This window comes from Suricata suricatta, chromosome 8 (genome assembly GCF_006229205.1).
Source record: "Suricata suricatta isolate VVHF042 chromosome 8, meerkat_22Aug2017_6uvM2_HiC, whole genome shotgun sequence".
In the NCBI taxonomy this organism is placed as follows: Eukaryota; Metazoa; Chordata; class Mammalia; order Carnivora; family Herpestidae; genus Suricata; species Suricata suricatta.
In genome coordinates this window covers 15,957,526-15,969,248 of record NC_043707.1, presented here as the reverse complement: position 1 = coordinate 15,969,248, position 11,723 = coordinate 15,957,526, and the positions used below count along the sequence as shown (strand labels likewise).

Here is an 11,723-nt window from a genome sequence, read left to right as displayed (position 1 = left end):
TCTCTACTGAGCCATACAGACCAGGATCTGTCCATCTGTAAAGAAAAATAGAAAGAATGTTCTAGAGTTGTCTCAAGTCATATGGATTATCAGACTAAGGGGAACTCCTGGTAGGGCTTAGAGACCCTCTGGCTTCCCAGTGAACTTGTCCCTTTCAGAATTTTTAGAACTTTCGGGGCACCTGGGTGGCTCTGTCGGTTAAGCCTCCGACTTCGGCTCAGGTCAGATCTCACGTTCGTGGGTTCGAGCCCCGTGTCACGCTCTGTGCTGACAGCTCAGAGCCTGGAGCCTGCTTCCAGTTCTGTGTCTCCTTCTCTCTCTGCCTCTCCCCCTCTCATGCTCTCTCTATCAAAAATAAATAAAACATTAAAAAATTTAAAAAAAAAAACCAGAATTTTTAGAACTTTCAAGGCAGCTGCTGCCTCCCTTAGGTTTTACAATTGGGGAAATTGAGGCCCAAAGTCACACTGCACGGCTGAGGTTTACACCGAGCATTTCTGATTTTTCTAAGAGTTCCTCAAAATCCCCATTCCCATGCAGTACCAGAGGAAGGCAGAATAAATCATGCCCAGGGGAAGCCCATCAGACTGGAGGTGACTGCTTTCTGACTGGGAAGATGGGGAGGGTTTCCTGGAGAAAGAGATAGAAGAGAAGGAAGAGGAGAAGAAATAAAGGGAGGGGGAAGGGGAGAAATCCCATGGGATCTAAAAGGGCTCTGTGCTTGGAAACCTGCACATGATTCGAAAAGCTGCATCACCTCCACCTTGAACCTGCAGCCTCTGGTTCTCCCAGGTACCCCAGGATTGCAGGCAGCTGGCACCACCAGGTCTGCCCAAGCCCTCGGCTGGCTTCAGGATCAGGTCCATGAACCCTGGGGTCCAGCACGGAGGATCCTGTCCTCACTCCAGACTTAAAATGATCCAGCTGTCGGTCACTATCACCACCTTCAGCCCACACCCTGCCTCCTGCTCCACCTGTGGCTGAGGCAGCACGAGGTGCAGATCATCATCATCACAATGAATAACAGCCGTGACTATGTACCGTGGGCCAACTGTATGCCAGGCCTTATGGATACAGAGATAGGTATCTCTGCTCTGCATGATGCCTACTGGCTGTAAAAAAAAAAAAAAAAAAAAAAAGGATGGGCACAGGGCACCTGGGTGGCTCAGTCAATTAAGAGTCTTTTTATTTTGGCTCAGGTCATGATCTTAGGGTTCGTGAGTTCGAGCCCAGCTTTGGAATCTGTACTCTGGCACAGAGCCTGCTTGGGTTTTTCTCTCTCTCTTTCCTTCTATCTCTGCCCCTCCCCTGCTTATGCTCTATCTCTCTCTCATTCTCTCCCTCTCAAAATAAACAAAAAGAAAAAAAAAAAGAATGGGCACAACAAAGTGATTGAGTGATGAGCCCCTGGTTGTTGCTGGTGGTGTCAAGGGGCAGAGACCCTGACAGCTACAGGGGCTGTATCTTTTGGTCTCCTCCTTATTGCTGCCCCGCTCTCCAAAGCTCTAGGTGAGGGACACAGTCACACGCTGTATAAACACTGGCACTCATGGGTTTAAGAGTGGGGAGACATCCCAAATCTGAGTCACCACAGGGATGAGTCTAATTCCCCTACGAGGAGGGGAGAGGATGCAGCCCCTGAGTGGAGCCCTTCTCTGCCTAGGACTCTGTTTTGGGGACTGGTCTCTGGGACTGGAGTTGTCTTTTTATCCTATGGGGATGCTTTTTGGTGACAAAGACTTGGGTGAGCCCTTAGGCAAAATCCTTACAACCTCACTGTACTTCAGTATCCACAGCTGTAAAATGGACCCAAATAATCCTGGCTGCTCTGTCTACCTCACCAAGACAGTCATGAAAAAACAGAAGCCAAGGCTCTTGGCAAACCACTGGAAGGCATGCTCCCGGAGGGCTCTGCGTCCCCAGCACCTAGAACAGCGCTGGCAGCAAGCAGGTGCTAAGTAGCTGCCTATGGCATGAAACCACAGGGAGCTGCTCTGCATCTGGGAGCGCGGTGGCCAAGCACCGGCTGACCTCAGCCAGGGCGGCAGTTAATTCTCCTGGCAGTCCTGAGCAGTAGAGGCTGCCGTTCGCATCACCCAGACATGGAAACTGAGGCTCAGAGAACATTCGTTAACTTTGATGGAGTCTCAGTAAATGGGTCGGCCTGGGTCCAGGATCCTGGGGGTCCAAAGTGGAGTTTGGTGAAAGTAACTGAGGAAGGGGCGCCAGGGACCCTCCCCGGCCACAGCGCGTCGCGGGGGCGGGCAGGAGCAGGTGCCCCCCACTCCGGAAGCCGCCCCAGCCCCGGCCCCGGCAGCTCGGCCGTGTTTTCAGCCCCGCTCCCCGCCTCGCCCCCTGTCCCAGGGTCCCCGACCGCCGGCCCCCAACCCCAACCCCAACCCCTACCCCTCACCCCCGCCAGAGCCCGGCTGCGCTCACCCAGCTGGGCTCCCGCCGCGCTGCGTGCTCCCGGCGCTGCGCCCACCTACTCAGCGCGGAGCCCGGGCGCAGCTGGGCGGCCGCCTCCTGGGGCGGGGCTCCGGGACCCGCCCCGCGCCTCCCGCCCCGCCCACACCCGGCCTGGAAACACCTGGACTCTCTAGGGCCTGGTGCAGGCTCTCACCGCAGGGAAACTGAGGCCCGCCGAACAGCGTTGGGGTAAAATGGGCTTAGCTGCTGGTAGAGAGGCAAAAGACGCAAAGGTCCTGCGTGCTGGCCTGTCCTGCCGCAAAGTGGTCCTAGGACCCCAAGAAACAATGTTTCCTCCTTCACCCTCTTACCCATCCATCCGCTCCCCTGGACGTTCCTCTCTGTGCAGGCTGTGTCCTGCCTTCCTGCCGCTTCCTGCCTTCCCTCCCTTCTTCCTCGTCCACCTATTCATCATCCCAACTATTTTTTGTCTTTGTCTCTTCATCCCTTTTCCCACGCAATTTTTTTTCCTATTTTTGTCCGTTCACCTATTCATTTTACCCAACCATCCATGCATCCGTCATTCCATCTTTCCACCTATCCATCCAGCCTTCCATCCATCTAATTCATTCCATGTATCTTTCTTGCCTCCTGTCCGCCCATCTCTCTCCCCTTCCTTTCTCGTATTCTTCCACCCATTTCTGGGTTCATTCGTCCTCAGAGGGGTCATTCCACGTGTAGGGGTGTTTCTTCAGTGCTGGGCTTTCCCTTCCTCTGGGTACCGGCTGGATCACATCCCATCCCTGGAAAACCCCATTTGCAAGGGGCAGTGGCAGAGGGGAAGGCATGTGCCAGGCAGCTGGGGCTGCTCTGAGGGCCTACTGAGCCGTGAATTCCGCCGATGCCTGGTGACTTTGGTTTGAAGCAGCTACTGGAAAGGCTTCACCCAGTGGAGCCTCCTCTGTGGTCATAGGTGGGTGTGGGGAAGAGGAAAGAAAACATTAGCCAGCGGTGCCAGGTGCCAGGTTTTAAGGTATCTTCCTTACTCCTCACAACTCTGTCTTGGCCCAATATTAGAGTCAGGAAAACAAGTTCAGAGAGATGAAAAGGGATTCAAAGTCTGGTGGGAGACGGCCGTGGGGTCAGCCCTGGCTTTTAATCTTGGCTCTGCCACTTTCTTGCTGCGTGTCTTCGGCAACTACAACGCTCAGTTTCTTCTTCTGCAAACTGGAAGTCTCATGTGTTGAACAGCTGTGACGTTGGGCTTGGGGCATCCAAGATATATGCCAGCCGTATGGCCCCTGCCCAGGCAGGGCTCCACCAGTGGTCAGGTTACCATTATATGAGAGGTTGGAGTTCAAACCTATGTCCTATGCTTCACCACTTCCCCAAACACATCCAAACCGTGTCCATTGTTGCATTTACCAAGACCAGCCTCCCCTCTCCCCACCAACAGGGCCACAGGACTCCCATCCCCAGGTCTGGCTGGGGGCTGTTGTCCTGCTAAGAGCATCATTAACAACACAAGAGTTATGAGTTGAATTGTGTCCCTCCTTTGTCCCCCAAATCCACATGTTGAAGTCCTAACACCCCCCACTCGGTACCTCAGAATGTGGCCTTGGAATAGCCATTGCGGATGTAATTCAAGATAAGGTGATATAGAGTAGAGCCTGGTCTACTGTGACTGATGGCCTCATGAAAGCGGGAGATGTGGACACAGACATGCACACAGGGCGAGCGTCATGTGAAGTTCGGAGTTCTGCCCGTCCCTTAATCTCGAGCTTGCAGCCTCCTGAGCTGGAAACAAGACATTCCTATTATTTCAGCCACTCAGTTTGTGCTACTTTGTTATGGTAACACTAGCAAAGCAATACAAAACCACAGGCCATTTTCTCTGTTTGTAGGGGTGACGAGAAAGGACACCTATCCCAGACAGTGGCCAGACTGAGATCTGCGGGGGGCGGGGGGGGGGGGGCGGGGGCTATGGTCCCTGCTGCCTCCCTGCGCCCAGCACAGAGCCTGACCATAGCCTGGGCTTGTCAAGCCTTAGTGAACTATGGGGGTGGCTGGGTGGGGGTGTGTGTGTGTGTGTGTGTGTTTTAAACAACTTGAATTTTACAACTTTATCTAGATGAAGTTATAAAATATTTCCAGCACTTCAAATGCCCATGTAGGACTCTCACAGCCGCTATTCTGACTTTTATTGTCAGCAAGAGTTTTGTCTCTTCTTGAACTTCACATAAATAGAATTACTACATATTTTTCTTTTGCCTGACACTGATCATAAGATGGATGTATATTGTTGAATGTAGTTATAGCTCATTATTATTTATATTATTTATTTATGCACACTTTTAGAGAAAGGTAGGCAGGAAAGGGCAGAGGGAGAGGGAGATAGAGAATCTTAAGCAGGCTCCACACCCAGTGAGGAGCCCGCTGTGGGGCTGGATCTCATGATCGTGAAATCATGACCTGAGCAGCAATCAAGAGTCAGATGCTTAACCTACTGAGCTATTAAAAACATTTTTTTTAATATTTATTTTTGTGAGAGAGAGGGACAGAGCGTGAGTGGGGGAGGGTCAGAGGGAGAGGGAGACACAGAATCCAAGGCAGGCTCCAGGCTCTGAGCTGTCAGCACAGGGCCGGATGTGGATGAGATCATGACCTGAGCTGAAGTGGAAGTCAGACACTTAACCAACTGAGCCACCCAGGCGCCCCTACTGAGCTATTTTTGAAATGGATGTGTAGAAAGGTACACTGTACATATGTACAAATGTATCATAAATGTATCAACCTGTCCACATGTACAAATATATCACAATTTATTTGTCTATTCTAGCCTTGGTAAGACATTTAGATAGTTTCCAGTTTTTGGCTCTTATGAATAAAGGTGCTGTAAAGACAGTTTTGTGTTTGTCTTTTATGGAATGTATGCACTTGTTTCTCTTGGAGTGGATTTGCTAGGTCATAAAATAGGTGTATGTTTTCCTTCAGAAAAAATTGTCACACAGTTTTACAAAGTGGTGGGACCAATTTACACTGCCCTGCTCCCACCCTGGCAATGCAGGAGAGTGCCGCTGCTTTGTGTCTTGATACCGTCAGTCTTTTTACTTTTTGCCATTCTGGTGGGCATACAGTGGTGTATCGCTGTGGTTTTTTTTTTTTAATTTATGTATTTTGAGATGGAGAGACAGCATGAGCAGGGGACAGGCAGATAGAGGAGAGAGAGAGCAAATCCCAAGCAGGTTCTGCAGTGTCAGCACAGAGCCTGACACAGGACTTGAACCCACAAACTGTGAGATCATGACCTGAGCCGAAATCAAGAGCCAGATGCTCAACCAACTGAGCTACCCAGGCGCCCCTATCATTGTGGTTTTAATCTGCATCTCACTGATGCATAAGCCTGTTGAACACCTTTTCATATACTATCGTCTGTTTGTACCTGTTTGAGTGTTTTGTCCATTTCAAAAAATTAGGATGTTTATCTGTTTCTTATTGATTTGGAGTTCTTCATATATTCTGCATACGAGTCTTTTAAAAATGTTTTATTTATTTTAGACAGAGCATGTACACACATATGGGGAAGGGCCGATAGAGAGGGGGTCACAGGATCTGAAGCGGGCTCTGTGCGCTGACAGCACCAAGTTCAACTGGGGCTCCAACTCATGAACCATGAAATCATGACCTAAGCCGAAGTTGGAGGCTCAACTGACTGAGCTACCAGGTTCCCCTGCATATGAGTCTTTTACTAACATTTTAGATCACCAAAAATTTGCACACACACACACACACACACACACACACAAACGATCATCACTTCAGTTTAAAAGTCATTTTGATTCTATTAAATAAAAGCAATATTTTCTGGTCTCAGGAAATCAGACCACATAACACATGAGATATTCATTCCAGATGGACGCAGCAGGGCCAGGCCCAGTGGACCCAACCAAATTTTCACCTGCTTGAGCAGACCACTCTCTCTGGACTCAGCTCCAGAGCAGACCTGATTCACTTTGGTTGAACAGGTAGGGGGCTCACTTGTTTCCTCTCCCAAGATCTGCTGCCGGTGAGTCTGCATCACCCCCCTAGACCAGCGTGGTGGGAAGCAGAGAGTGAAGGGACCAGGACAGAAATAACACCCTCTGGCCGGTTTCTGGAGCTGGGCTCCCGCAGCGAAGCCGGGTGCTTGTTCACAGCTTACTACATCTGCCCCCGAGGCAAGGAGGGGGGGTGGCTAGGGATTGTTAGGACATTCCAGGGGACCTAGAGATGGTTAGGACACCAGCCTCATCCTGGGGGAGCTCATAGTCAAGAAAAAGAGTTGGCAAAAGGAGTGAGGAAGCCGAGCATCCTAAGTGCTAAGTGCCTCTGTGATGAGGAGATGTTTGGTCAGGATGCGGTGGGAGGCTCCCAGCTCTTGGTGGGTCCCAGGGACATCTTCACAGTGGAGCTGATGCCACATCAGCCGTGCCTTGGTGGAGGAGCAGAAGTCACCAGGCAGACGGAGGTAAGAAGAACGTTTCCAGGCAGGGCTTTCCAGCGAGTGATAATTTCGTGGCTGGGGCATCGGGTGCGGTGGGGGACAGGGCAGGAACATCAGAGCGGACCTGGGATGGCAGAGCCTTCCCTCCCTCAGCTTCCAGAGAGCCCTGGTGCCTGGGATCATATTTCCTGGGGATGAACTCTGGGTTACAGCTTTCTAGGATCCCTCACCTTCAGGGCCCGTGTGTGCTCAGCGAGTGATTATTTGTAAGATGGCCTTTCAGTTTAGAGGAATCATCATTTCTGGTCCCTCCCCATAGTTACTATGCCCATGACACAGAGCATGCGGCCTGGCCCTTGCTGGATACTTACAAGACCGAGGGCCCATCTCCTCCTCTTACCTGAGAACCCTTCTCTAGAAAAGAGTGACATTTGGTTCTGTGTTGTTTTTCTTCTGGAGTTGGGACCTAGTGGATGGGAGATGAAGTGAGGAGGTCCCCCAATGCCCAGATTTCTGGGCCTGGTGGGGAGAAGCAGGCAGGCGCTCTTGAAGGAAGGCTGTCCCATGACCAGGGTCTGGGTGGGCTAGAGCCACAAGGCAGGTGTGAGGGGCTGCTCAAAGGGCATACCTGAAGAACTGGGCCTTCCAGAGGAAGCTTCTGGCCTTGGCGATCTCCTGGGCCAGTATCCTCAAATCATCTCCTTCAAATAGTGGCAATCCGGGATCCTTGGAAAGGGGACATGAGTGTGAAATTAGATCCAGTAAATGACCAGATGCAACCTGAAAATCCAAAATCTCAGGGAAAAAAAAAAAAATTAGAGCTATTCAAATCCAGCTTCCCACCCAGTGCAGGAAATCTGTGGGCCTTGTTTTGCATACCTCCAGGGACAAGGAGCTCACCACTTGCCAAGGCAGCCATTTTGCAAGTGGAACACTTTGAGGTAAGGTATCTGAGATCAGTGGAGTGGGTAGCAGTGAACCAAGATGGTCACTGAACTTCACGGCAGATGGCGCCTCTGTTCCCGGTAGAACAGAAATGGAACACACTCCTTATCTCACTGTTTCCCAGTGAAGTCTACTCTGCCCTTTCCCTATGGCTTCTAGTAAAACAGAGCTTCACAGGCAGCTTTTCTCTTAAGTCAACCAGTGGAATTCCAGAGGCTGGTGTTGAAAACACATGTCCTCGGAATCAGCAAGAGAATGTACGCAAGAGACCAAAGGCTGCCTCTGTCCTTGGCAGCAGGAGAAGAATGATCGCCTTCTGCATCCAGAGACTATTCAAAGAATCTGATCTGATGCGGCATCACACTGAGGACCTTTTGCAATATTGTCAAGTTTGCTTTCTTGTGTTAGAAGGACGGGTGAATATTTGAATATTTGTTACTGTTACTTGTTCTGTTCTCTGAACAATCTGTAATATTTATCCCTGGAAGAGGTACTTGAATGAAGGAGTCATGCGAAGTGCTTGACCTCACCAATTATGCCATGCCCTGTGATAGTCGTCTTTAACCTCCGAAAAGAAATCTGGAGTTCTGGTTGATTGTCTTACTTGATAATTTGTTGCCTTGAAAATGTTCTAATTGGCAGCACCATACTCCTAAGTGGTATAAACATGCGCCTAACTTTTCAGTCAGACCAGGAGAGGATCTTTGGTATTCTCTTATCTTGCATGTGTGCTAGAAACCGTGACTTTACCAGATTTATTACTCAGATCACTTGAATATCTGTGTTTCAATGAATTGAACACAAGGAGACAGAAATAAGCAGGACTTAAAGCAAAGAGTTTAAGAGCAAGGGTGTCTGGGCTTTGGCTTTACCATGTGCTATGTCTTTAGGTATGCTAGCCCATACTGAGCCTGTTTTTTCATCTGTTTACTAGGTATAATAGTGGTTGAGAGGATTCAAAGGGGTAATCTGTATAAAGCAATGGACCTGCACAAAGTAAGTGCAAAGAATGTGAACTGTTCTATTAGTAAATAACACCTTCATGGGCACCCAGCTGGCTCCATAGGCAGAGAATGTGACTCTTAATCTTGGGGTTGTGAGTTCAAGCCCCATGTTTGGTGGTTGGGTGTAGAGATGTTTGACTGATTGACTGACTCAATAAATAACACCTCCAAGCTCTGTTGCTTTCCCACCCGGAGGAGAGCCAGCCTAGAGGAAGAACAGCCGGGAAACACAGCCCTTTTTGGCCAATACTTGGCATTCTCACAAGAGAAGCAGAGATCCTTTCAGTGAGAAGGGGGAAAACCCCACATCTATTGACGTTACATCGAGAAGTTTGAACAGACTTCACTCAGTCGCTCCACAACCTACCCTTTCATCCGTGAAGCCCTTGGTCAGCAGGCCGTGGATTTTGAAGAGTGTGTCCTCATCCACGGGGCAGTGATAGCGGGCCCCCGTGAGGGAGGCTAGATTTCTCAGGAAGTCAACCGCCGCCCTAGTTGGGAGAACAGACGTTCTGGGGCTGGGCGGCTGACTGGCCAGGCAGGTTCCCTGTGCACCCCTAGCCTGTGGGGGGCTCAAGTCTGTGTGCCAACGGGCCCTGGACCCTGAGGCTCTGTGCCACTGAGACCATGTCAGCATCACCAAGCCCAACCCCTGTCAGTTCATGGGCGGCGGCAGTGAGCGGGGAAAGCTCGTGGCCTGCTCCTTAATTGGACGAGTAGCCAGCGCAGGTAAACATGATCAAATATGCACCAAAGGGAGGCATCTGGGTGGCTCAGTCAGTTAAATGTTCGACTTCCGCTCAGGTCATGATCTCATCATTCTAAGTTCAAGCCCCACGTCAGGCTCCATGCTGACAGCTCAGAGCCTGCTTTAGATTCTGTGTCTCCCTCTCTCTGTGCCCCTCTCCCACTTGGGCTGGGTCTCTCTCTCTCAAACATGAACATTAAGGAAAAAATGCACCTAAGTAATCGCAGTTTTGCCAATGACATTAAAGTCTTTTTCTGAAGAAGCAGAATCTCTCTTGTCCAACACATGTTCCTCTATGGTGATTGTTTATAAAAATAACCATACCAGTGCTACTTTAAATGCTTTTCCCGTCAACTTTCACAAATGTGCTCCCGAGAAAGATCAGAAGGGAGGATACCACAGGCGACCGTGGGAATGGACTGTCCATGCTGGAGAAAGTCAGGACAGCGGGGCCTATGAGAGGTAAGCTGGGGGTGGAGGGAGACCTTTCACTCTGTGTAACGCCTGCCCAGGCCCTTCCCATTTCTCACTCACAGACGTGGGCCGCGGAGAGATCAGGGTCTAAGGGGAGTCCCTGGACTGGGCCAGCTGCTCACGCATGCGCCTCACACACACAGCCGTGGGAAAGGCCTACAGCTCAGCCCTGCTCCTTTTTGCCCACCTGCCTGAGCAATTCAGGGAAATGGTGTGCAGTTTCAGATCTCTTTCCTCTTTGAGTCTTTGGACTTCATTTAAAATAAGGCTGCAGCTTGTATCTGGCTTCCCGTCAGTCAGGAGGTACAATCCTTCCACATCGTGGAAAGTGAAGGCTTTCTGAAAGAACATGGGAGGGTGGTCTGGCTCAGGGCTAGGAGCTAACCAGAAAGAGCAAAAACTAGTTGCCTGCAGTCCCCAAGGGAAATATTTCTGATTGGATCCCACTGACTTCTCCATTAAAAGTGGGAGACCCTCCCCTCCCTCCTTTCAGCCTACCACAGACCAAGGAAGCTGCCAAGGTTTGGGAGAAAGACCATGGCCCACTTGCTGGCTGGTTAACCCCAGTGAGTCACTTAACCTCTCTGAGCCTGTGTGTCTTCTATAAAGTGAGCATGAGGATCACTTTCTTACTAGGTAGTTGGGAGGATGAAATAAAGTAACAGTAAATCTAAAAGTGCTCTTTGTAATTTGGAAGCATCCTGCAGGATCAGTAGAGGGGGTGATGGTATTTCTGTTGTGCTATGGGGCCGGGCTGGGGGGTAAAACTTGCCAGTAATGCTTGCAAGACTGAGGTGCTCCCCCGGGCGCGCAGGTGGGTTACCCACTGCATGGCCTCGTGACAGGCTGCATCTGTGGTCTCCACCAGAGTGTCCCGCCACAGCTGCAGGTCCTCCGCAAAGCTGAGCAGGTTAAACCTGGGGAAGGGAGTGGGAAAGGCAGCGGCAGAGTGGAGGTGAAAGAGCTGGGTTAGAAGATGCCTGGGTGAAGTAACCTCGGGGAGGCTGTGCATGCTTATCAGTGTCAAGACCCTGTAGCAGAGCCCAGGGGCCCTTGGGGGAGAATGAGAGGAAGGAGGTACACACTGAAGATTCTAGATGCAGACTGAAATAGATTTACATCCCATCTCGGCCACTTACAGGTCATGTGATCTCTGGCAAGTTAGCCTCTCTAAGCCCTAATTTCCTTTTCTGAAAATGGGGATAATAATGGCAATACATCATTGGGGTGCCATGAGGATTGAATGTAATCATGTACGTAAAGTGCGTGGTACACAGCAAGTGCTCAATAAATGTTTACTGTCATTAATATTAAGGCAAGGATGAGTCCCAGTCTAGGACCAGAGTCTCCTACTGTCTCCTAGCACCAATTTCTCTGGGTAGAGAAAACGAACAACCCCAAACCCTCATCTCATAAAAAATCAAGTTCAGGGAAATGAACAACCCCAAACCCCTGTCTCTTAAAAAATCAAGTTCAGGGATGCCTGGGTGGCTCAGTCGGTTAAGCATCTGGCTTCCGGCTTCAGCTCAGGTAATGATCTCATGGTTCCTGGGTTCAAGCCTCTCATCAGGCTCTGTGCTGACAGCTAGCTCAGAGCCTAGAGCCTGCTTTGGATTCTGTCTCCCTCTCTCTCTGACCCTTCCCTGCTCATGCTCTCTCT

General features: G+C 50.3%; 1 protein-coding gene across 1 annotated transcript in view; it reads right to left on the bottom strand.

The window, feature by feature from the left end:
* Positions 1 to 5,970: 5,970 nt before the first annotated feature.
* VWA3A (von Willebrand factor A domain containing 3A) overlaps positions 5,971 to 11,723 on the bottom strand; it is a 57,217-nt gene continuing 51,464 nt past the window's right edge. Inside the window, exons 29-34 of the mRNA XM_029949953.1 lie at positions 10,836 to 10,980; positions 10,251 to 10,402; positions 9,209 to 9,332; positions 7,521 to 7,618; positions 7,293 to 7,358; positions 5,971 to 6,967 (exon numbers count right to left, since the gene is read on the bottom strand). Of these exons, the coding sequence (XP_029805813.1) occupies positions 7,307 to 7,358; positions 7,521 to 7,618; positions 9,209 to 9,332; positions 10,251 to 10,402; positions 10,836 to 10,980 (571 nt within the window). The 3' untranslated portion in view covers positions 5,971 to 6,967; positions 7,293 to 7,306. The remainder of the gene's footprint in view (positions 6,968 to 7,292; positions 7,359 to 7,520; positions 7,619 to 9,208; positions 9,333 to 10,250; positions 10,403 to 10,835; positions 10,981 to 11,723) is intronic.